Genomic DNA, 27,832 nt, shown 5'->3' with positions numbered 1-27,832 from the left:
TAAAAAAGGAATAAACCTCTCACACATTCACGTAGACACACCTTGAGAAGGGGATGCTAAGCAAACAAACAAAAGTGGAGGGTGGCAATTGTGTTCACACTAGTATGAAATAAAAATGTGCAAATAAATAGAGACAGAAAGTCGATTAAGTTACCAGTGAGCTTGGTGAGAGAATGCTGCTTAATGCTTACAGGCTGTATTTGAAGTGATACAGAAGGATTTTGTAGATAGTTGGTGGCAATCCAGCACTGTGAATGAACTTAATGCCACTGGTACATTGATGATTAGAGAGTTAAAATGGCCTCATTTCTGTATCTACATTTGCATGTATCCATAATAAAAATAATTTAAGCTCACTATAAGCCTGATATGAAAACATCTTTTACACTAAGTGTCAAAGAGGAGCAGGAGTTCTCTGTAGCAATGCTTTGCTGAAAACTCATTTTCAACACACCTGAGCAGACCGAGGTAGTCACACAAACAACTTGCAGGAGTAGCTTTGAGGAAACAGTGGCCCAGCATAGAACCAGCAAGGTAGATCACATTAAAGGTCAGAGACAAAGGATTATACAGACATTGTAGGCATCGTAGGGCATCCTGAAGGCTTTTCGTTTTCATTCTGAATTCAACAATTCAATCTTGGATTGATATAAAGAATGGAATGAATTATAAAGCTGATTTTATTTTTAAAAAAAAGACTATAATGGGATATTTTCAAAAGAATAAAGGGTGGAGGGAGAAAGATACAGGTAGAAGTAAATTGACCAGGTAGATAGTGAACAGTTAGGAGCTTATATAACAATGTAGAAAAGACATGATGTTCTTTACTCCAAATTGACAAAAAGGATTAGGAAGGAGTCAAAACAGACTGATTTTCTTAAAGAAAAAAGGTGTTATAAGTTTGGCAAAGAAAAGATAAGGCAACTCTGAATTCTCTGGTTTGAATAAGGGATGGAAATATTAACTAAGGAGAGAACAGAGAATCACAATGTGTGTGTTTGTTTGTGTGTATGTGTGTGTTGTGCAAGCATGTGTTTATAGGTGTGTAATTAGAGAGAGATGCAAAAATTCTGTTATAGGAATAGAAGTGTGACTCAAGTGGTAGAGTCCCAGCCATGAGCAGACTAGCACAATGCATAGCCCTGGGTACAAGTTTTAATTTAAATAACAGTATAATATTATTTGAAAAATCCCTGTACTTGAACATATTTCAATATATAGATCTTCAAGGTATTTGTGTGTCTAATAACAATGATGTTGATGTATGGTAATAAGGACAAGCAATGGCATTGCTTGAGTCTAATAATAAATATTTGATATATGATAGTAAGGACAAGCAACAGACTTTAAAAAGAATAAAAAGGAGAATTAAAAAAGTAGCTTTTTAGATTAAAATTATGCTATACTCTAAAGCCTTAACAACAATGTGATTTGTGAAAAGAAAATCAAACTGTTTTCAATAGGGACTGATATTTAAGACTTGTGGGCAATGCAACAATAAGATGCAAATATAAAACATAGAAATAAGCCAGACCTAAAGAAACACAGGTCCCATGGTTTCCCTTATTTGCAATAACTAGTATGTCTAAAATAACCTTACCAGAGAAGCAGAAAAGGTTAAAAGCTATGTATATATTACCATATAAGATGATGCTAAGCAAAATGAACCCCAAGATATGGACACAAAAGGTTTTTTATCTATGTCGCTGTTGTTTTTAATTAATATGTGAATTTTTGTTTCCTTTGTATGTTTTCCTCCTATGTCATAACCCCATTTGTCACTGTATTTGATTCTGGTGCCCTGTGTCATGTATATGCCTTTTTCTAATTTGAGGAGAGGAAGGGAAATAAGAAAATGCTGAAACAAGGATACAGGTTGACCCATTGAAACAATGAGAAGTATAGGACAATATGTTGAAGATGAACTTTACAACTTCTGGGCTTGGTGGGGGAGGATTTAGGGAGGTGAGGGAGGGAAGAGATAGTAGGAGAAAAACAAAGGAGGGGGTAACAATGCTCCATAGAAAATGTACTCATTACCTTACCCATGTAACTGTAACCCTTTTGTACATTATCTTTACAATTACAAAGAGAAATATAGTTTTAATTTGATGTTTTAAAGTAAACGAGGGAGTCACATGATAATAGAAATTAACGTCTTTACAAATTTATCAATGTATACTTGGAATGAAATAAATATGAATGGAAAAAGCTTGAAGATTATATTTTAGTAATGTATACTTATAGAGATTTGAATGTCAAGCAGTATATTTTACTTTTTTGAACAATAAAAATCTGATTGGTGTCTACTAATGTGTAGTTTGTAAAAGGGAGTAACAATATTTAGGAAATATATTTTTATAAACACTGTGGCTTTAAGAACGTTTGAAGAGCTTGAAAGCACTGTTTCTCAAAGGAACCAATGAAAATATTCCTTTAGGGAAGAAAGACCAACTCTATTTACAACAAAGCAGAACAATGATGGATTTTTAGACCCATAACACCACTCCTCCATTTTATATTTTTGTTTGCCCTCACACAAAGTAGCATGCTGGCATCCACATTAGAATTGAGATTGACAAGGCATTCCTTTCATCCCTCACTGCCAAAACTCCTCACTAATAATAATTAACCATTCCTGGCTTTTGTCCAACAGTTAAATAAATACTGGAACAGCTCTGAGCCTCAGCTGCATTTCTAGCATTAGCTAGGGAAAGATGGGACTCTGAATGAGATTTGCTGAATAGCATCAGTATGGCAAAATGACTACTCAATTGTCTATTCATGAATGACCATTATTTTTATATATTTTATATTGGAGTGTGCATGGAAATGATTATTAAATGGGTCATATTCAGATTTCTAAAGTTTATTAGTAAACTTGTCTCATAAAACTGTTATATTGAATCATGATATTTGGTATATAGAATTGTTAATGTTTATAATTCTTATTTTTGTGCTTTCCTAGGTAATACATATATATATAAAATCATGTATAAATGATTATTTATAATAATCATGCATATATGAATTTTGGTTCCTATAAAAGAAAATTCTTAATATTCAGGATCTACATAATAAAGAAATAGATAATTGCTAAGAAATAATTATTACAAATGCATTTTTATTTACTTGAGTATTTTCTGCAGTTCTGCGTGCATTGTTTTAGGCTTAAAATTTCAAAGCACATAACATGCCTTGAGAAGAGTTAGTCTTAAGGTTTGTTGGAATAACTATTTGGAGGATGGAGGAGACAAGTTTACTTTCTATCATCTACTTTGGCCATGGAGAAAAGATAATTTCTACTCTGCTTTTTCATGGAAAGGTAAATGAAGGAAGGAACATCATTTTATTTGATTTCTGTAATTATCTCTTCAAGACAGATCTGAAGGGTGAAAAGTAAAAAATAATGGACAGATGGAACTCTGTTCATTGATTTTGTTTCTCTTTTTTGTTCTTCAGAATGGCCTCCTTTTAAGGTTAATTTATTCCATGTCCTAAAGATAACAAATTTTAAAAACTAAAATCAATGTATATGTCTTGCTCATAACAGGGTTAGGTTAAATTGTTATACATGTCCTGTGGTCCAAGCAAATGTGTTTATTTTCATGCCTCTGATTCCCATTGCAAAGCCCTTCAGCAATATCTATGAAAGCCAAGCATCCATGGTAATGCCTATAATTCTACATATTTGACAGGTTGAGAATAGAAAAGTTGGATTTGAAGCCAATCAAGGCAGAACAATTCATCTAAAGATCTGTAGGAGGCTAAGATAAGGAGCATTGAAGTTCCAGGCCACTCCTTGCAGAAAAGTCCTTGAGATTCCATCTTAACAAAGGGAAGCTGGATGCAGTGGCAAGTACTTTCAATCCAAGCAACTATGGGAGTCCTAAAATAGGCAGATGCCAGAGCCAATTTGGCAATTTGGAAGCAAGACTCTATGTCCCATCCCGCCCCCCCCCCCCAAAGAAAAGTCTTCAATATAATTAGGGCTGGAGAAATGTCTCACTGGTCAGAACACTATCTAGCCTTAATGTCAAATCCAAGTACAAACACAAAATAGGTTTCTGTTTATTTCTTTTCTAATTTGAATGACATTTAGATAAGACTTTATCCCTGAGTGTGATGTAATTCTTGAATTGTCTTTTTCCATGGTCAAAAATAAAGAAGTGGGCTGGGAAGGTAGCTCAGTGGTAGAGTGCCCACCTAGAATTCATGAAGCCATGAATAAAATTCCTTAGTATTACATACACAGAAAAAGCCAGAAGTGGCACTGTGGCTTAAGTGGTAGAAGGCTAGCCTTGAGCAAAAGAGACTCAGGGACAGTGCCCAGGCCCTGAGTTCAATCCCCAGGACTGACACCAAAATAATAAATAAATAAATAAGTGTTTACTTCATTAAGTCATATTTAAGAGATGAAGTAAAAAAAGATAAGTTCACTTCATGATTAGTACTTCCCTGTCCAGTTTCTGACTGAGATGTTGCAGTCCTTGACAGAAGTTGCTTGAACCTTGACTAAAAAGAAAATTTCTGCATGAATTTCCCTAAAAATAAATATGCAGATTACTAGAGACCTTTAACATTTACTTGGAAGCATATTTTCATAACTTACTTCTCAAGCCCCAACAAGCTTCCGTAATTTATAAATAAAAGCTATTTTATGGACATATATATCTCATTATCCAAAATTAGGGTTGAAATAATCACTTTGGATGTTGACCAAGAATGAACACACTACAATCAGGAATTCAGAACATTTATTGCAAGAGCTGAATAATTGTAAATAACGTAGAACTGGCAAAGCAGTAACAAGGATAATTGTTTAGATATTTATTCTGTCAAAGTCATCAAACAACCCTCACAAACCGACAAAAATGTACTTCAATAAGCAATGCACCCCTACCCATTATTTTCCATTATACTGTGGAAAAATGTGAACTGCTATTTACAAAGTAATTTTGTTTTTGGTAATAACAAATTAACTATCAGATTAGCAAACTTCTTTTAATTTTTTTGTTTGTTTTATATATATATATATTTTAAACTGATGGTGAACTGTGGCATTAAGTAACTTCCACTTCTTTCAATAAAGACATTTTGTTGCATGCTATTTATTTGTTTAAATCATCTGTCATGCCTTAACAAAAAACCTCCTAAGTATGTTCGAATTTGGATTTGTTTGCACGTGCAACTCAGATCTTATTATTAACATTAGCTGTCACTTTTTTGGTTTGACCTAAGTGACAAAATGCTGGTACCTGCCAGGCATTGACCAACTATGATAAACAAACAGTTAAACAGCAATAATTAGAGATTTATCCCTTTTTTCCCCCAACTACCCTACCTGGAGAATGTTCTGTTACATCATGAAGGCACAACACATTAAATATTTTGTGGCTATGGTCTAATAACACTTGCGTTACAACAACAGTATTGCATATGAGGATCAACACAAACTCTGCCATTTCAACAAAGTTGTAGAGACACACATTTGCCCAATTGAAACTAGTTTTGAGTAGTTATATTTCTTCAATATATGCTAATTTTGATACATTAGTTTAGTTTTGCATGGATGAAAAGTACAGGATATTATATTAGTTTAGATAACATTTTCCCATTATTCTCTCACTTAATGGTACTAATTAAGTGGGTTTTGCTTTTCCCTACTTTGAAATTAATAATGTGAAAAACAAGTGGTTCTGAAATTTCAATCATTTGTAGCAGTCTTCTTTTCTTTTGTATAGAGTTTTCACTCCTTTTTTTTCTTTTCTTTTTTCTTTCTTTTTTCTGTTTCTTTAACAGAATTGTGGTGTCACAGCTCTCAAGAGCGAAGCAAAATTTCAGAACCCATTTCAAACAAAGTGTTTAAGATTCTTTGAACAATGTGTATCACGACAGACTAATAATGCAGAAACATTTCACTGAAAGAAACAACAAAAATAACAACAAAAAGGTATATAGAAATAAAGGAAAGAAGCAACCATAAATACAGAATTATGCTACAACATTTTAGGTGAATGCTATAAGTACACAAAAGTTGTTAATAATAACTTGCTTCTATTTACAGATACTTTAACACTGATTGACTTACAAGTGTCCACTAACGTTGTTAACAGCACAATAGGTTTAATGCTTACCTTTTTTTTAAAGTTTTGTTTGAAATATAATGTCAAGTATAGCGGTCCCAGCATAAATGAATGACAAAAAGAGCACAATTTTCTAACCGAATATATTTGTCAGTCACTCTAATCCATGGAACTTTCTGACTCTCCAAATGCCTATTCTATTGTTCATAGCAGCAGTCCAGGGTCAAAAGAAAATGCAATAATAAAAAATAAATTGCACAATAAAGAAATCTCTGGAGAGTTATTCAATTCTAGTAAACAAGATCACATGGCTAGTAGAAATAACATCTCTCTTATGTTTCAAACAGTATATCCTCCATAGTACTAACACAAAGTTATGGATATCCCTGCTATAAGGGGCATAATTGTAGAGATCTACTGAATACATAAAGCTCTGACACACACAGTATTAGCATGTCTATTAAGATTGAAGTAATTAGGTCCCAAATAGCCTTATCTTAGAGTTGGTGCTCTTTAGGACTCTCCATAGCACCTCCTGCTTGCTTATAGGACTTCAGATTTGCCAGAGGAATGTCTGTCATGTGATTGCCATTACTGAAATGGCCTTCATTGGATCCATACTGCTTGCGGTCATTGAACTGGTTCCTGTTGCTCTCTTCTTTCCAGGCCCTGGTCAGGGTATGCCCATTCACCAGCTTATCTTTCTTGACCCATTCTTTCTGGGGTGCAAATGTTGAGAGAGGAGATTTTGGGTGTTGGTATGGACCCAAGCCAGGAGGCATCCAGCAATTATCCGAATGACCCAACACCAAGCACTCTTGAGTGCACATCTCTGTAGCTTCAGCTAATCCTCGAGGACCCAGCGGTCCATCTGTAGAAGACATCAGACAGAGAAGAGAAGAAAGAAAAGACTTAGAAAAATCTGTTTAAAAAGACATACATTGTTGATCTCATAATACAATCAAATGATTTGATTCCATGATATTATCCTGAATTCTATGACATTAACACAAAAAGCAACCACATTTCTGGCTGTTGGTACAGTATTTATCTTCTTTTTTTTAAATCTCTTAAGCCATAGTATATACAAACATACTTTTTTTTAAATATTAGATAGAGATAGACACAGATAGAAATTCAGAGTCAGAGAAATGAACACCATTAGAGAAACATAATTTAGTTTGATCAGTCATTCCATGGCATAGGAATCATTACTGATTTATATTTTAAGGAAAAAAAACACTAAAATTTATTAAATCATAAAGATAAAATTGTAATAGGTAAAAGCTACAACTACATGAAATTTTAAAAAGTAAACATATGATTTAAAATAAAAATAACCGGGCTGGGAAGGTGGCTCAGTGGTAGAGTGCGTGCCTTGCATGCATGAGGCCCTAGGTTCGATTCCTCAGCACCACATAAGCAAAAAGAAAAAACCCGGAAGTGGTGCTGTGGCTCAAGTGGTAGAGCGCTAGCCTTGAGCTGAAGAGCTCAGGGTCAGCGCCCAGGCCCAGAATTCAAGCCCATGACCGGACCCAAAAATAAATAAATAAATAAATGAAATAAAAATAACCATACTATTATGAAGGAAATGACCATTAAAACTAGGTACTCTAAGTTTTTAATATATTGTTTTGGTCTGTGGAGTCACTTATAATCCATTTCTTTAGAAAATCATGTTTTTAAAACTTATATAGGTTTTAAAAATATCTTATCTCTACATACAAACTGTACAAAGGAGTTTTGTACAAATTTGTACAAAGGCATGCCATTCAACAAAGTAGTATATGAATACAATGAACCTTGATTAATGTCACTCCTTTAGTCTTTCTCTCTTATCCCTTCTAATCCTGACTCTTTTTCAATTCCATAATTTTATAGAATATGTGCTGCATTTTATGCCCCTTCTTTGCATTCATTTGAAAGAAAATTTTAACTTAAGTACCATATACATGTCATACTTGATCAACAGTAAACATTCTAAAACCCAAGTAATAGAATCAATTGTTATGTATTTTCACACAATGTTTGCTTCAAATTTCTATCTTTTTAACATTTAAAGGTGAATCTATTGTTGCTTTGTATGTCCCTCCCCCACAGTATAACCCCTGCTTTCACTTTATTTGATGTCGGTATAATTTGTGGAGGGGAAGGGAAAAACAAGTCGTTTAAATAAGGATACAGGTGGACCTGTTGCAACAATGAGAAGTACAAGTGGTTATGTCCAAAACGAACTTAACAACTTTAGTGGGGGCTGGGAGGATTGGGGGGGGGGTGGAGTGGGAAGATGGGAAGGGATGGGAAGGGGAAACAAAGGAGGAGGCTACAATGCTTGATAAGAAATGTACTCATTATCTTGCCCATGTAATTGTAACCACTCTGTACAGTATTTTCACAATAAAAAATGAATAAAAATTTTTTTTAAAAATGTGAATCTAATCTTATCATTGTAATACACACTTTTAGTCCCAGCTACAAAGGAGGCTAAACTGAGAGGATCATTGTAGCCCAAAGGTGTAAGACAAAACAACAACTCAAAAGTATTCATATAAACGCCTATGCTAAATTCCTAAATCAATCTCATGGTAACTGACAGAAAAGAGAAGTCATCATAGAATGTGCCATTTGTTTTTGTCACCAACAGAATATCCATTTGAACCAGGATTGCCAAACAGTACACATCTGTCTATGGACATTAAAAATCAACCTTTTATTAATTAATTACTCATGATCAAATGATAAAGGAATCAGTGGATATGTTTGTTGTTGTTTTTCCTCTTGATTAAATACTCACCTGGCAAGTGATAGGTCAGAAATTAGGAACTGATTTTAGGAGTGAGTTGAAATGTATAGGCAAGAATGCTGAAGCATACAGCATTTTCAGAAGCAACAAGTCTTCAGAATAAAGTACATACCAAACAAACACACATATTTGCCTAGACAACAAATAACTGGGAAACCATTGGAATATAAGATTTTTCTAAAACTTAAATTAATACAAATAGTAAATTAAAATCGTTGTGTTTGTACACGGTTTCTATTTGCTGCTATTTACCTTACTAATATCCTTTTATTTCTTGAATATTATCAAATACTTTCTGAGATAGGAAACAGTGGATGGAAAAGACAGATAGCTAACAATAGGCAATATCAGTAGAGTCCATATGTGAAAAACATGTGATTCAGAGGCACTGTTCCATATAAACTCAAATTTTAGCTCATTTATCTTTTTAGATCTGAAATTCTGCTCTTGAGAATATTTTTAAAGTTCTATTCCATCTGACCTATATTCCCAGCCCTTCAAAAGCAAACAGTTTTATTTTGTTTAAATACACATTCATTCATTTAAACTCTCTCTTGCAAACCTGCAATGATTACTTACTTCCTTGGATATTTAATTTACATTTCTCTATGAGCCCTTTTTGCCTTATATAAATCTGGCCACACTTTAAAAGTTCAAACTAATTTCTTACTTTTAGGTTTGTTCTGGTGTACTTAGTGATTGCATCCACAAAGCTAACATATTTTCCTAAAGCCAATTCAAGACCCTTGCAGTAGAGTCATAGAATTTGAAAGTACCTTTTATATGGCCTATTTTCATTTAATTACTGACTTAGTCAAAGATTATTTTCAAACTACCACAAGATTCTACTACCAGATTCTATAACTATACTAGTTCATGGGCCTTGGGCAGCTTGAAGATTTCCACAGATCTCATTTTGCTGAAGAATAATAAATTTCCTAGCCAAACCTGCAATCCTTAAATTATGTGTGTGTGTATGTGTGTCTTTATGCTGAGTTTCTGTGCATTCACAGAGTATTTTGTTTTGCTTTATTTTGTTTCTACTTTGTTTTGTTTTCCGAGATTGAAAAATCATTAATGGTAAAGAAATGGCTTGTTGTTCTGCTTGTCTCATAATGCCTAAGCAATAGTGATGATCTACGAACAATGCTAATTGTTAATTAAAATTTTATGATGTTGAAAATGTTCTGAGAATTATTAAAGATATCCTCCGCTAAAAGGCAGACCTTAAGTCATTATAACAGAGGATGCTGATTTCAAAAAGCTCACACCAAATGTTCCCCAACAGCAAATTCCTTTGCTTAGTGATTCTTTATGACAGGTAATAAATAACTTATATAACTCCCAGTCAAAAGTATTCACTACTTTTAGAAATCAGTGTAGATAAAAAGAGTTAAACTGTCACAAATTAGATGCATAACATGTATTGAAGGCCAAAAACCAACCCTTAATCTTTACTTTTCTGCCATCCATAAAGTTTGTTCTTCTCTTTTTAATATCTCAAAAAGGCAAAAGTGTTATCAGCTACTTCAGAAATACCAATGGAATCAAGCAAATATAGTGGGGGAGGAAAGGGATGGTAGGGGAAAATAAAGGAGGGGGTAACAATGCTCCACAGTAAATGGTCTCATTACCTTCCTCATGTAACTGTAACCCCTCTGTACAGTATCTTTACAATAAAAATATATTAAAAAGTATGTATAAAGTTGTTTTTAAGCTAAGTATAGGTAATACACTGTATTTATAAGTATATGTGGAATTTAAGTTTGATGATATACACTTTAACAATGTATTATCTTTTATACTTCTTTTTATATCAATTATATGTAATTAGACCATAAGAATATTATGGTACTCTAACAGGTACTCTAACAGTGTTAAGCACTGGGAATATCATAGTTAACAAAGTAGATATAAGATCATGGAGATAAGATCCTTCAAATAAATAATGTCTAAGAGTAACAGACAGGAGGTGTCATTTCTCTCTTTTTATAAATATTTGACAAAACATTTATGGCTAAAAGTTTTGTGTACTATGCTAATGTATTTAACTTGTAGCACACTTTTTATATTAAATAGAATCATTTGCTCATTTAGAAATGTGCTATGATTCATCTTAAAGAAGAGTGAATGGAAAGATTCTTATAAAGTCTATGAAGGAATTTGCGTAAGTTTTGTAATTTTTTTAAGTCAGCCTTCTAAATAGCCAAGTGGGGCAAAGAAATTAATGATTCAACAAAATGGACACAAAATGGCACTTGGAAGAACAGCAGGCAGAACTATATTTAATATTCCCAAATAAGAGAAACATTCCAAACAAATCACACAAAAGTTGAACAGGGTAACAGCAAGCTAAACTCATGGGAAGGTATATGTGAATAGCCAGTGGGGTTAGCTGCATAAGACAATTCAAATAATCACTCAGGAACCAGGTTGTTAAACTATATTACATTTTCTTGTATCTCTGCACCAGCATTCCCTAGGAAGATCAGGACAGATGTTCCTGGCACATGACTATGACAGCTCTAGAAGTAATTGTCTTACAATGGGGAAACTGACAGGCCACCAACATGGTCTCCAACCAGGAATTAAAAAAATAAGAAAAAAATCTTTAAAAAGCAATAATGTAAATAAACAAAAGCTATGCATACCAGTTGCCATTATTCTTCATGCTGTGAAATGCTCTGTTGGAAAAATACTTTATCTTATGTTTTGGTCAGTTTTTATTTAAGGACCTGATATTAAGTAGTGATTTTTTTTGTTTACTTTGCATCTACATATATTTTCCAATATCTCTTGCAATAGAAAGTCAAAATGAAACACAAAAAAAGGACAACAAATCTTTCTCTTTCTGTCTCTCTCCTTCCTTTCTTCTCGCAATCTCTTTCTATGTTGTATTAATGTAGCTGTTTTGAGATTTTATGTGATTTGACATGAATATTGATATAGCTTGTGTTCATGTCTGGGGGAGAGGGGAAATGGGGAGAAGGGAAATCTTTATGGATATTTCCTGTGTAACTATTATTATTTTTTTGGGGGGTTAACCTTCTTTTTTTAATAAATTGACAAAGACTAATATTTGATTTGAATGACAATATATAACCCCTAGAAGGTACAGAGAATTTTTACTCATCCTGCATTTTTATGCAAAGGATTAGAGATCCATAGGAAAGATCAGAACGAATGCTCCAAAAGTATCTCTTAAGATGCAGACCAAGATTACAATAGGATTTGGGGTAAGGACAAAGCTTTCTCTCTTCTACATCTTCTTTTTCTTTTTAACTATTATTATTTTAAAATTGTAATAGCCTCTTTATACTACATCACAAAGTGTTTGTTTATAATCCTGGCCAGAACTCCAAATTGCTATAGGTACTTTTTAAAAAATAAATTATTGTAAAGGTGATGTACAAAGGGATTACATTTACACAAGTAAGGTAATTAGTACATTTCTTTTCCATAACCATTATACTGATTTTTTTCTCTTCAAAATAAAGCTCACCCAAATGATTTTAAACACTGAGCTATTTATTGATGGTTAAAACGCTAATTAATTGTGCCTTTTCATAATCTTCCATCTGAATTTTGTTATCCTTGTTTCTTTTTACACATATAAAGATGCAATTGCTGCTAGAGCTGTACAGCCATCTGTCTCTGCATTCAAATTTTAAAAGCAAAAACAAAAGCATAAAGAAAACTTTCTGAAAATTGTCTCAATTAATATTTATATGAATTTTCATAGTATTTCTCATTCCATTTTTCCCTTAAAACCAAATGAAATATTTTCTAAAGACTAAACATTGATTGATATTAGAAGTCATGGAATGTATGGGTCAAAGAATGGGGACCTGTCTAAGAAGCTACGTGCAATACTGACTTTTAAGGTTGCTGGCTAAAAATATGAACTAGTGTAAATCAATGTAATCCAGCCATATTTGAGTGGAAGGATACTTGAATGGCACTTGATCCATTTTATAATACCCAAAAGTAGAGATGTTACTTAATCAAATAATGTACTATTGTAATTAGCAAATAGATTCTGGATTATTGATCAACCCTTTACAATCTTTTACCTCCCTTAAAACAATTTTAATTCCAAAGTTAGGAAACAGTATAACAAAAATCATGCAACCTTTTATATGCTCTATTCGATCTCAGCCTTTTCTGTGAATGAATTTTCCTTAGAACGTTTTATTGTCAGGTAAAATACATCTAAACTGAATACCAAAATTGAATTGCAAAGCAGATAAGTCATTTTCATATAGTTTTGGAACAAATTCATTGCACTTCAATGAATATTTCATTATGTTCAATTTTTCTGATAGTACAATTTCTTTTTGATACAGTACACATCAGACTGTCATGTTTTGATGTCTTTTCTTATAGCAAGAGCACTTATAACTTCCTTTATTTAAAAAAAAAAAATAAAACATTGGTTCCTAAGTTCAACTTTTGCTCTCTTTCCTCAAAAAGGTGGTTTGGATGTGGACCCATGATATACTAAGTATCAATCTGCAAGATGCATCCATTGATTTGGATACCCTAAAGCTATTTGCTTAAAAGTTAGGCACAATGATGTTTTAAATAAGTTATATTTTATATAGATTTTTGCAACTTTTATTTCAAAAATTACTTAATTTTATACTTGCTACTATTTCATTCAGTGCAATTGTAAGAAACAAATATTCTCTTCTATTCATTTTAAGTAAATTTCGTATCACTAGAAATCTAACACAACAAAATTTGATATTTTTTGGCTACCCCATTCTCACTTTTCGGTTCTTTCTTTCTTTTCTTTCCTTTGAAACTGTTCCTAATAATAATTTTGTAATTTTATTTTTTTCTATGTGTGGATTGCCTCAAATGAATAGTTGAAGGTAAAAGCTTATATAATTCTTTAGGGATTGGAATAAAATCAGACGCAACCATACTTCATACAAGGCCTTATATTCACTATTTCATCCACATATTCTGTATTTATTGTGTTGCAATGGAGATCACATCAGTTAATTTTCTCACAGTTTAACTATGGCAATAAATTCTTCTCTCTTGGTCCGAGAAACAGGAATTTTTGATCATTTCTCTCATTCTCTTTGGAGACTTCTATTGTACCTCAAAATATTTAGCAACACCCTGAAACTTAAAGTCAGATTCTCATGGAAATGCATAATAATATGTAAATATTCTTCTCTAATGCAGAGGAACAGAGTTTGTGAATTTCATTATCATTTTAATATAATAAAAAATAAATAACAAATTTGGCATATCACTGGTCTTCAATATCAAAGAATTCAAACAATTATAGATAATACTATAAAAAATGTTCTAGGTACCAGTGCCTCATGACTATGATTACAGACAAAGAAGAGAATGAGGTATACATGATCTTGTTTGGAAGCCAGTCTTAACCAAAGAACTTGTATGACTTAATCTCCAAATATAATATCATGAAGCAGGGATGGAGGTGTGGATCAAAGGAAGAGCACCAGCCAAGCAAGCAAGAAAAGCAGTGTCAGTTCAAATCCTGGTATTACTAAAAGAAAAACAAAACAAAACAAACAAATACAACTCTGAAAAATCTGTCATATCTGTCCAGTTGTGACAATAGCCTTAATCTCACCCCTTGAGAAACATTGACAGTAGGATACTGCATTCAAGTGCATTCTAAGAAAAGTTAATAAAATTTTATTTCAAGACAAAAAAAGAGGAGGTGGCAAAATGTCTTGGGGCACAGATCAATTGGTTGATTACTTGTATAGCAAAATCAAATTGCAGGTTCAATCCAAAACATTGTTAAAAACAAAACAAAATAAAACAACCAAACAAAAAATTGAACAAATAAATATAAAAAATTTCAGGTTCAGTCCAAAACACTGTTAAAAACAAAACAAAATAAAACAACTAAACAAAAAATGAACAAATGAATATAAAAACTCATCCTTACTGAACAGCTGAATATACACAGAGATTTGCTTTTATTGTCATCATTCCATATCAGTGCAAGTCTGGATCAACAATGTCTGCACAAAGGCTCATATGGCATAATGTGGTATTATGGGTAGCTGGTAAAACTTTTAGGATGGTTCCCTATGTAGGTCATTGGGGGGAGGGAGGAATTGCCTTGGAAGGGGACAAGGAGACTTTAGTCACTTTCTCTCTCTTTTTGTCCTGAATGCCATGAGATAAGAAACTTTTCTATCATATTATGTCAATATGGTGCAGTTTGCTGCCTCAGACCCAAAGGTACATGACTAAGTAATCATGAGCTGTGAAGTTTTGATACCAAATAATCCTCTCCCTTGCCAGTGGTTTTTCTTAGGTAATTATCACAGTGACTGAAAGCTGACTGACACAAGAAGTAAACTATGGCTTACTTATGATACTCGGGAGGATGAAAATAGCTTATATGTAAACAATGTATATTTTTATATCAGGTACTTGATTTTCCATATAATTTAATATTAAGATTTCTTGAAATAATTCTTTTGCAGACAAAGGGACATTTGAGAGAAATAGCTCTTATTTATTTCTTCACTTAGTAATTTTTGAGTCAATTTTTCCTCGGTTCAAAGATTAATACACAGAATATCTAAAATTAAAAATAATTCTAACTCTACTTATTTTGAGGTCTTAGGTCTTGAACTCAGGGCTTGGACACTGTCCTTTAGCCTTTTTTTGCTCAAAGTCAGCACTCAACCACTTGAGACACAGTACCACTTCCAGCTTTTTCTGAATAGTTTATTGGAAATAAGAGTCTTATGGAATTTCCTGCCCAAGATGGCTTTGAACTGTGAACCTCAGATCTCAGAAGCCTGAGTAGTCAGAATTACAATTATGAGCCACCAGCACCTGGCTAAACAATCCTTAATTCTTGAATAATATAATCAAATCAGAAAACAAAACAAAAGAGAGAAACTGATTTCATCCCTAATAATTATTTTAAAGATGAAAAAATAGTGAGAAAGTAATTTTAGATTTCTTAATTTATAGGTTTTTATCTCTAAATTCAGAGGAAAATTTAGATCTGTTACATGAGCTCTACAATCCCTGTTTCTGTGGTTTGTTCTCCATATAACCTGATAACCAAGCTCTTCAAAGTTATTCCCTTTTACTAATAACAAGCCCACAACAGGGGAAAACAAAACAAAACAATTATTATAGTTTATTCTGTGACTTAGGATGTAAATAGTTTTGAGGATGAGAAATTATAATTAGAATAAATATATTTCTAAAAGTAATTGCAAACCTAATGGTTTCACTGAGATTTTATCCTGTCTCTCAGACTTAAAAAACACAACTGTGAATACATCTACAGTCACCTACAAAAACCAACACCAGCAGGATTTTACAAAACCTTTGGTTATCAAGTAAACAAGGATTAGATGTTTCACACATTCCTTATACAGATTTTCCCTCCTTGGTCACAGATGAAAAGTCAACATTTGCAGATGGAAACAGTCCAAATACAATAACACATGGCCACACAAAGCTGCAGATTCTCTGCCAGAGAGGATATTGGTATTTGAACAGAGTTTATAGCTCCCCAAGAATGGAGAGTACTTCCTTATCCATCTTCTGCATGATATTAGTAAAACTTTCTCATCTGTTGAAGTAAAATGCAGAAAAAATAGCCCCTGATAATTTTATGTAATCACCATTTATTCCACATTAATATTATATTTTATGATCATTTGAGTGACCACAACTAATGAGAATGATCATTTAGATCAAGACTAGTTACTTAAAGTAAATTTCAAATTTGGATCGAACTGCCTGATTTAAACCACCTTACTTACAACTCTGTGGATCATATTTAATTTATTTTTATAGGCTGATATGTCTTTTAATTATATTTTATATCATCTATTTAAGTTTTTAATATAACAAGATTTCTTGAACTACTCTTCATTTATCATGTTTATCTTAGTAAAAACAACGTACATCTTAATTGCTCGGACAAAACTTTGAAAGAATAGATTTAAGATGTGAAACAATGAAGGAATTACTTCTTTACAGCTTAATTTTCAACTAAAATTTAAATTGGAATTGGAGAAACACCTTATATAATATTCTGTTCCCTCAAAAATGTTGGAGTTCCAGGCTAGTAATGCAAAATAATCTGAAACAGTTTCTACCCATTATTCATATTCTAGGTATGTTAAATTAGAATTGGGATGGGGGGCACTAAAATTAACTGGTATGTCCAGTGGTCTGTGATGTAGTGTTTCTTTTCTAGTCCCAGATCTCTAGGTCTTATTTCTCATAGTTTTCATTGGAAACAAGTCCCAGGTCATGATATTAATATATGAGTCTAATTAGTTAAGGATATGATCATGTAATGATTTATACTGTCTAAAAATATTTGAAGCATTAGTTTTAAATAGCATAAAACCCCCAATACAGGTGATGTGATCAGTAGGTATGTACATGTTTACATTTGCATTCTTTTATCACGTTGAGTTAAAATTTCACTTCTCAGTGCTTCTGAAATGTTAAAGTGCTTAAGAGTCAGGTAGGGAAATGGTTAAAGTGCACCTATGAGTCAGAACATGTGGAGTCAATTCTCTGTTTCAACATTTTACCTAAATTCCTCAAGTAGTCTGCTGTTCAGCTTAACCAAAAACAAGCTTTCGGATGCAAAGATGGAGAGGATTCAAAATCGATCTTTGATCCCTTCTCAATATTCTAGACAACTAGCTAGATTTGTTATGTGTCAGAAGTAGCTGGAGGACCTTTGAATATGAATATTTCTTGGTCGCATTCTGAAATTCTGATTGAGGAGATATGAGGTGGTGATACGAAAATCAGTTGGTGAGAATGCTTAGTTTTGTACTTTTACTTAGCTTAGCTTAGCTTTCATGATGGGATAAGATTATAGTTCACATTTCTGTTGATAATGTCACATTATGAAAATGCCTTAATCTTTCCAAAGTTCCATCCCAGTAAATCTGGACCCTGTTTATCAGCAACTGTCTCAGCCTCTACTTTTCAGCCAACAAAAAATCCAATGTTTTCAGTCTTACAATCTCCAAGAAGTATATCCCACCAACAAACTAAAAGTATATCCCACCAAACCAAACAAACAGATTATTCCTAAGAACCTCCAGATCAGAGTCCATTCCACCTGAAAACTTTATTTCATTTTTGGGAGACCTCAAGCATGTTTGGTAACTCTCAAGACATTGTATAAAATTGAGACCATAAACTGATGTTGCTCAAAATGCTAAACTTGTATTAATTTACTCCTAAAGAAGAAAGTTTATGTAAAACCTGTTTTATAGTTAAATTACTTAGTAAATAGTCTAACAAGTCACTTAGTGTAATGACTTCCATAAAAGGAAATAGCTTAAAACACTCTACTCTTGTTTTCTAACAAGTTCATGGCTACCACTTCTACATTTTGTTCCCCAGTCTCACTTCATTAGCTTCTTCTTGGTCTGTTACAAATTAACACACATTTATTGGCTTGAAACAATACTCTCCATTTACTCTTCTATATCCAGAAGTCTGGAAAGTGATGGTGTTTTAGGGCAGTTTACTTCTCAAAAACAAGGAGTAGAGTATTCATTCCTCCCCTCTCTTTTTTGTTGTCAAATTCTTGAGATCTATGTTCCTTTCAATGTGGTTCCTTCCTCCATTTTCAAAGCACACCCTACTTTCACCATCTCATTACCTTCTTCTACTGTTTGTCTTGTTTACTATTTACAATGACAGTGGTTATTACAGTAGATCATCCTTGATTACCTAATCATTTCAAAGTGGGATCCAAGGCCACATTATCAAAGTCCTTGTGTCAAGTAAGGTAATATATTGACTATTGGGAACTGAGATTTAAATCTGATTGGAAGTATTATACAGGCTACAACAGTATGTATAGCAGAATGGTTCATTCTTCTGTTTCTAATTATTTCGGGGTGAAAGTTGTATTTCTTTTATAGGCTTACAGAAGCTCTCAGGGTCTAATCCTGCTCAACTTTCTGAGCTTATACCTGATTTCACAATCTAGACTCCTATGATTTTCCACAGTAATATTTTTGCTATAACTTACATATATTAAACTTAAATCTTTGTGTTTACTCTTATTTATTCCTAAAGTATTCTTCCTCTTAGTCTTATAATAAGTCACTTCATCACTTCATTCATGTGTCTTTTCAGAAGTCAGTTTTTGCACAGCTTTGGTGGCAGATACTGACAATTTTTTCCTTCTTAGGAGGTTTAGAAAAAGATAATCAATTATCCCGGGCAGAAAATTCCATAGATCTTTATCTCAAAGAAAGAAGTTATACTTCAGGGCAAAGTCTGTCATCCCAAATATGGTGGGAAGACTAAAATAGGCCTATCATCATCCACGCAGTTGTGAGACCCTATCTCAAAAATTACTGGCACAAAAAAAGGGCTGGCGATGTGACTGTGTAGGAAGAGAACATGGTTCTGCATTCAATCCCCAGTGCCAACAAGAATATTAATAATGATCATGAAGGCAATATAGTGATGATATAATAAACTGATCCTTAAAGTAGTAAAACATACATTTTATAACTTCCATATAAATTTAGCTGAGATTTTCTGCAATATTTTCCCTTCTGAATATTACCAGCCATTTACTTCCATGTTTTTGATGAGAACTTACACATTCTCAGTAGGTAACTGTTTTGTTGGTTGTTTGCTCATGACTCTCAAATATTCAGTAATGAGGTATTGTCCATAAAAAGATTACAATCCCATACTATAAGACAAAAAGTAATATTCATTTTTATTTCTGAGATCAAGATCTTATTTTCAACTCATTATGCTTTCAGATTTTGTTAAGACTCTTTCTTTAAAAATATCTCTCCAGGTGATGAAATTTACATTCAAAATTTTAGACAAACCTGTGTTACATTAAAATATTATATCTTAGTAAACCATGAAAAGAAAATAGGACAGGGAAGTGTCTACTAAGTTCCATATATAGAACTTGATTAACAAATGTTGATAGTACCCTCTGAGGGAGTATATTTACTTATTTTGGTTATTCTAATAATGTTTCCAGAGAAGTTATAAATATATTTGTTTTCTAACTTTGTTTCTCCCTCATAATTTATTATTATTTTTAATATCTTTTAAGAGTACTCATTTCTTGGGTATACTTTGTGGTTGATTACTTTGTAAAACCTACTGATTGTATAATGTATACATATTCTATAATATATATATATATATATATTCTTAAGGAGAATATTTTCCTATGTGTTACTGAAAGCCTTCTAGAGATGGTTCAAAACAAATATACAGACTTCTTTATTTTATCAAATAGCAGATTCATCTGATTTTTGAAATAGGGTAAACTTCAAAAACCCTTCAAATCACCAGTGGCTGCCCATGGACTGGAATAGCTCATTTAAACTTCAGTATCCTGAAACTGAAAGGACAGAAATTCTAATGAGAGTGGGTGAATGAAACATTCTTTCATGGAATGTGTTTTGGAAAATGAGTGATGAGGGAGGAAAGGACTTGAAAAATGGAAAAAAATGATACCAGCTTGGGCCTGAGAAATAAAGGGATAGCAGAAATGTGCCTAGGATGTCTGAGAATCTAATGAATATGATCAGAAGCCCAGATAGTGAGGAAGAACTATAACTTGTAGTATAAAAACACTTGTTACAAACTCACTTTACTGTCTTAATTTCCTTCCCAAATATCTAATTGTCTATTAATTTTTTGGAGTTCCAGATGCAAGTTAACAAACTTGATTTGATCAATACATATAGTAAACATGTATCATAATATTACTATGCACCTAATAATGATGAGCACATAAATAATAATTAAGAAAAAAAGACAAAATGATGTGGGTACTGGTGGCTCATGCCTGTAATCCTAGCTACTGAGATCTGAGGATCACGGTTCAAAGCCAGCCCGGGCAGGAAAGTCCATGAGATTCTTATCTCCAATAAACCACTAGAAAACCAGAAGTGGCACTGTGGCTCAAGCGCTTGCCTTGAGCTGAAGAGTGTAGGGACAATGCCCAAGCCAAGAGTTCAAGCCCCACGACCAAAAAAAAAAGACAAAATGTATGGTCATTTTTGTTTCCCTGCATTTTTTGTTTTGTTTTGTTTTCTTTCTTTCTTTTTGTTAATCCAAGGGCTTGAATGCTGTCCCTGAGCTACTCTTTGCCCAAAGCTAGCAATCGGTACCACTTGAACCACATCACTTCTGGCTTTCTCTGTGATTAACTGGAGATAGAGTCTCATGGATATTCCTGCTTGGGCTGGCTTGGGAATGCAATATTCAGATTTCAGCCTCCTGAGTAGTTAGGTTTCGAGTCCTGAGCCACGAGCACCCAGAGTTTTGGTGATCTTTTTTTTTTTTTAATTTAATTTAATTTTATTTGTGAACATACTGTACAGAGGAGTTACAGTTACTTGGGCAGGATAATGCGTACATTTCTTACCAAGCATTGCAGCCTCCTCCTTTGTTTACCCTTCACATCCCTTCCCAGCCTCCCCCCTCTCCCCCTAATCCCAATCCTTCTCCTTCCCTCCCTTCCCCTCCTCACCCCCCCCCCCCTCCGCACTAACGTTGTAAAGCTCGTTTTGGACATGACAACTTGTACTTCTCATTGTTGCAACAGGTCAACCTGTATCCTTAAACAACTGGTTTTTCCCCATCTCCTCCACAAGTTATACTGACATCAAATATAGTGAAAGCAGGGGTTATACTGTGGGGGAGGGACATACAAAGCAACAAAGAGATAATCTTATAAATGTGTTAGAAACACATGCATGAAAGAAAAAAACATTAAAATACACATCTAAGGGTTCATTTTCCTGACATAGCTCCCCTATGACCCAGCAATCCCACTTTTGGGCATTTACCCTAATGTTTACAAACAAGACCACACTAAAGCTACCAGGACAACTATGTTTATTGCAGCATTATTTACCATAGCTAAGATATGGAACCAACCCAGATGCCCCTCAGTAAATGAATGGATCAAGAAAATGTGGTATATATACACAATGGAATTCTATGCCTCCATCAGAAAGAATGACATTGCCCCATTTGTTAGGAAATGGAAAAACTTGGAAAAAATTATATTAAGTGAAGTAAGCCAGGCCCAAAGAAACGTAGGTCCCATGGTTTCCCTTATTTGTAATATATAGTATATGTACGAGTCAAGTTTTGGTGATCTTTGAAGGTACCTGAGAGCAAAAGATTCACAGACTCTTTCCCAGCTCTATCACCCACTGGCCCTTTGTGTGTGTGTGTGTGTGTGTGTGTGTGTGTGTTCTAAGAATTCCACCCAGGACCTCACACATGCAAATTATATGCTCAATTAATAAGCATTAATATGCAATCAGTGATTTTCCTACTGGAATTTAAATGGTGAAGCCCTAGTTGTTCTAAATATAAGTTCAAAATACTTTGTAGTTATTTACCAAAAATTGAATTTTAGAAATGAGTACTAGCTACACATATTCTAAGTATGATAGGTAATAAGTTAGAATAAAAATAATTTACAAATTCAGGTCAGCCTTGTAAATTGATCAAATTTATACTAGTAAAAAATGGAATATTTCATTGTTTCTAAATATTTAATTGAAAAAAATTGTACTGATAGAGTCAACAAAAATCACATTTGTATATAAGAAATTTCAGACTATAACTGTTCTTATATCCATTAAAATATAATTATTTTACAAATTTACAATATACTGTATGTGTGTTTGCCTCCATGGAATAAAGAATTATGATTACAGCAACTGATTGTATTTGTGCATTCTGTGCTCTCCTCTGTGCCTCAGTCTACCGTATCAATAAAACCACAAGACAGATATCTTTTCCCAAATTTTATCAATACTGCTTAGGATGTCAGTTCTTTTTTCTCTAATAGAAATGAACTGCACAGTAAACCTTCATTTTTTTACTCCTGATGACAGCCAAAGGTTCTGAGATCTGTGAACCTTTGACAAGATTTATAAAGTTAAGTTGTTGACTAGAACAAGTGGTATGGCTTTAGTTCAAAATCAATCAATAAGAGTATTTTTTATCTGGCTAAAATACTCCAAGATGTTCTTTCTGTCAGTATGGAATGTAAAGTGAACTGTAGCAGCACATATCTTGCCCAATTTATAACTGGTAACTTACTTGTAGCCATATTTCTTGAAGTGTGCCCTTTGTGTGTGTGTGTGTGTGTGTGTGTGTGTGTGTATGTGTGTGTGTGTGTGTGTGTATGCACGTGTGCATATGTGTTCAATTTTAGAGCTACCTTGTTTTACATTATATTAAATATATTCCCGAAGTCTCATTTTAGTAAAACCTGACAGGTTGATGATAAAATGATGTTATTGAGTAGAGAATTTAAAACTGTCACGTGTACCATGTTTCCCCTTGAGCTTTGTTGGTGAAACAAGTTTTTCTTTCAGAGTGTTGCTCACTAAATCTAAGGTGTGATTTCTTTGTAATATACTATTATATCTACTACAACGTATTCTGCTCTCAAATAATCCTCTCTTCTCTCTCTCACTCTCTCTCACACACACACAAAGCCTTATACACAGACCTAACATTGGTTTACAATTTTGTCTGATTAGATTCCTGAAGAAAACTATAAATATATGCTAATAAGTACAATGTATGTACTAGTTAAGGCTTGTTTGAATGCAACAAAAATTGTAAAGTAAGACTCATAGATTACCTTCTAATTTTCTCCTGTGATAAATTGCCATTATATAATATTGCTATACAAAATAAATAAGTTTTAATCTGCTTGTTTTCAGGCTCCAGAGATGGCATTTAGTTAAATCTTAAATGAACCTGAATTGACAAAAATGAATTATATTTATTTATATAAAGATCTCAGGTAGTCTAAATGTGATCAAATACAATGAGCATAGATAGAGGTTGGTGGGATAGTGGGCAATTTTAAACTTTTACCAAATCTATTTTATGTTAGTAGCCATTAGAATTTCTGACCTAGGTTTATTAGAAACTTTACCAGGTGGCTACCTACTTTTGAATCTCTATGGTGTTTAGTCAATACATGAAATTCAAACCTATTTTCATTTGTCAAGTTGACTAAAATTTTCACCGTAGATGAAATGGTTCAGTTTTTATGAAAAGAGAGTATTTGTTGAAAAACAAGCAAGCAAACAAACAAACAAAACCCTGTTCTCTATAAAGTCTCAGGGCAAAAGATGGGCAAACCACATCTGTGTTTCTGAAATGCCTATGAGTTTTAAAATTAGTGTCCAATGTTCTCCTTTCTAGGCTGCCCAAGTGTCTACTCTGTGTCTCATTATGGAACATTTATATTCCTTTTTGTTTCTTCATCCACTCGATATCACGAGACTTGCTGAGCATGGCTATAGTCTAATGGACTACATACTCTAGCCCTATTAAATGGTTGTCTCACCCCCTATATCAAATTAAAAATGTGAGAATGAAAACCTATTCAAATCTCATTAATAAGACCATGTGCTATACATATTGACAGCAGAACAGGTATGATTATTATTCTGAGTTGATGCCCAATTATTGTGATATTAGTTTTGATGTTTTCCTGAAAAAAAGTGTAAAACATATTGTATTTTTATTTTAATTTTTTCGATTGTTTTGATGAGAGGCATTTTGAAATTAAAATAGCAAATTCCCTAACAAAATATGTCATATTAGTGGTTATTCTATGAGCCACTTAATTTTCTATGGTAATCTCAAATGCAGATATAAAATAACTATGATTATTTCGAAAGAGATGAGGAGTACTGATGGTGAACATGCCCACAGTTCAGTTTTTACATTCATAGTCATTGCATAAGTATTTAAACATGGTAATAAAAAAATCTAATTCAGTAAAGTTCTGTTTGAATAATGCTACTAAGAGCTTTGGGGACAGGGAGCAGGTTGAGTTTGAGGTAAGCTGGCATTCTAAGCCCTTTTTATGATTTACCACCTCACACTGACACATCTTTCCTCAAGCCATCTGTTTCCTTCATATCATTAGAGAACAAGACACAGGCTACATTTCTGATGTTTATTTAGAAGCATTCTTGTTAGTGACTACATGACAGAGTCCTTATTAATTCAAGAGAATATTTTTTTTAAGAATGAAAACTTGACTCTATGGACATTGGAAATCAGACAAATTAGGAACCAATAATGTGAAATTTTCTGAAGTACATAAAATGCTTTAATAATCATCATTCTATGGATGCTTTTGTGTCATTGGTTCATGTATATCTTCATTTGAGTCTTTCTAAAATTGTATCTATGAAAAATACCAACATTTTTTTCACATGTGGATAGATTAAATTATGTGTAGGAAAAGTTCTCTGGCTTTTAATTTTTCCAGTCTTATATAACGGAGTATTTCTTTCATGCTGAATTGTGATACATTGTGAAGTTTCATTTAAAAAAGCAAAAACATAGTTTTAGCAGAACTATTAAGTAAGATCAGGAGGAAAAGTGTTACTGCATTTCCAAGCGTTAACAAATTCAGTGTTCCTTTTCTTGACAAGAATAGTGGTACAGATGTTAATTATGATATATAGAATGACTTGTCAAGACACTTAAAATCCTTGGTCTTTGTGCCCACTGATCCTATTTTGAGGCTGATGATTAACTTATATAGCTCAATAAGAAAATGGATCTGTAAAATTATTTGAAATGAGAATTGTTGTACCTCCCAAGTATCTTTCCTGAATATTTAGCTTTATTCCAAAACTGAACATTAGTAAAGGAACTAAAATAACATTTTCTTTACGAAGGTATTTGGTGATAGACTTAATCCAGATACTTCAATTTTCACTTGGTGAATTGAACAATTTCAGATCAGTGACTCATTTACAAGCAATAGCAGACAACTGAAATTTGTGTATCCTTACTCAAAAGAGGGAAAAAAAGAAATAAGATTAAAAAAATTTTATGTCACTGAAAAAGAGTATTTCTTGGTTTCCTTCTATGGTTCTTAAGAAACTTGTTTCTTTGACTTCTTGTAAGTTGAAGCACTTTTTAAAATATAAATTTTGTGGCCATTTGGGAGAGTTCTTTTACGACAATCATATTTTTTTTCGAATTTTCTCTTTTTATTTGTTTTGTTTTCCTTTGAAACTTATTCTTTGAAACCTGTGGTATCACACCTTGAATAGGTTTTAAAGTGAGTGCTTAAGACAAAACTCAGGGATGGTCAAAACTACCCTTGAAACCCACACAGAATGTCAAGATGCTCACATTCTAAGTGTGAGACTCAGAGGAAAGATGCACTCATTTGCCCACAACAATTTATTCAAGGTCATTTCTCACTTTCTCAAGGAGTAGGACCAACAGTATCACCAGGACTGTTTTAACTGTGTTTGTCCTCCCTATCGCACAAACTTAGACCACAAATATAGCTGACTTTCCATCCTTTCAATGTATGTACCTATCAATGGTACAACTCCTTCAGGTGGAGTGGTAGTAGTTAATTTATGCCAACATTATGCCCTAGCTTTGTTCTTTTTTCTATTTTAATTCTATCTAAAGAAAGATTATAAAGGATGAGCAACAAAGAGAAGAGGGAAAAGTATTCAAAACAGGATGGTGTGATCTCTAAAATATCCTGGGAAATTAATCCCAATTGATTGGTCTTTTGGCCTTTTGGTAACTGAGAGGGTATCTTTGGGACTCTGACAGAAACATTTCTGTTCCACTAGAATGCTGTTATCAACAGCATAACAGGAAAAAAAGCGATATATTGATGACTGTTCTAGGTACAAATGGATGTGTGTGAACTATCCAGGAGAGACATCAGAGAGTGCGTTGTTTAACTGCATCCTTTACACTAGGGACTACAGTCAGAGACATAAAGTGTTTTGTCAAAGTTTACCCTTCTATTTAGAACTAGACCAGGATTCAGAGTTTCCAATTCAAAAACACAGTGTCCTTCTGCTATATCTATGGGATTGAGAGATGATATTAGTTTTCAATTAATAATAGAGTTTAAAATAAGTATTCCCAAATAAAATAAATTCCCAAAATAAAAACCTATGTGCCAATTACAATATCTTCCAGAGCAGGTGCAGACATTGCTCAGTCTAAGTCATATAAACACTTGTGACAATTAGATTAAAAAATAGAGTATTAAAAGAACTTACATTTCTTAAGTAAACAGAATAATCAAAGTATTTGTTTGCAAATTGGAATTCACTATAACATTTAGATTAATGTAATCACCAAGGGAAAAAAAATCACTTGGAAAAGAAAGTATTACCACTGTAACCAGTATTTCATCATAATGTTTTTTTTCCCTCATGCTTAAATAATACATGTAATCAGAAGCTGGGATTTATTCCAGTCATCCCAGCTACTTGGGAGATAGAGCTAATAGATGTGTGTTCCAGGACAGGTTCTCTAAAAAAGTTTTTTTGTGAGACTCTCATCTCAACAAAGAAGCTGGCTTGGTGGCATGCACTTGCAATTCTGGCTATTTCAGAGACAATGCAAGAAGGATCACAGCCCAAGCCTAATCTCACAAAAAACAAACAACAATAACAAAAAAGTGAGAGAGTATCTGAAGAAAAAAAACAAGCTAAAAGCAAAATGGGTTGGGAATATGCTTCAAGTGTTAACCCATCTGCAAGACTCAGAAGTCAAGTACTTAATTACATTTAGCTAGTTAAAAATAACTGAAGATAAGAAACACTATTTCTGTTGTATTATCTAGAGCTCAGCATCACCAATTGCTCTAAGGTAGAGCTATTTCACACATTCATAACTTGTGGAAATATAATTTATTGACATGAAGAAACAAAAATTACTGAAAGCCTGCTATTGTTCACACCCACTGGAGCAACAGAACTCACAGGGTCTGTGCAATACAAACTTGATGTGCATTTTTGTGATGTGTCCTCTAGCTACTTTTGGTATTATATAAAAATAAAGTAGTTTCCATTACATTCCAGCACTCAATATCGTGGTCTTTGCT

General features: G+C 33.2%; 1 protein-coding gene across 4 annotated transcripts in view; it reads right to left on the bottom strand.

Annotated features, from left to right (window-relative positions):
* Window positions 1–4,739: 4,739 nt before the first annotated feature.
* Pcdh9 (protocadherin 9) overlaps window positions 4,740–27,832 on the bottom strand; it is an 886,374-nt gene continuing 863,281 nt past the window's right edge. For all 4 annotated transcript variants that reach the window (XM_042685825.1, XM_042685823.1, XM_042685824.1 and 1 more), the window contains one exon: window positions 4,740–6,957. In XM_042685825.1, the coding sequence (XP_042541759.1) occupies window positions 6,584–6,957 (374 nt within the window). In that variant the 3' untranslated portion in view covers window positions 4,740–6,583. The remainder of the gene's footprint in view (window positions 6,958–27,832) is intronic.

Source organism: Dipodomys spectabilis, unplaced genomic scaffold, assembly GCF_019054845.1.
Source record: "Dipodomys spectabilis isolate Male_0828 unplaced genomic scaffold, ASM1905484v1 ptg000095l, whole genome shotgun sequence".
NCBI lineage: Eukaryota > Metazoa > Chordata > Mammalia > Rodentia > Heteromyidae > Dipodomys > Dipodomys spectabilis.
Note: the sequence above shows the minus strand (reverse complement) of the source record. Positions and strands in the feature narration are given on the sequence as shown.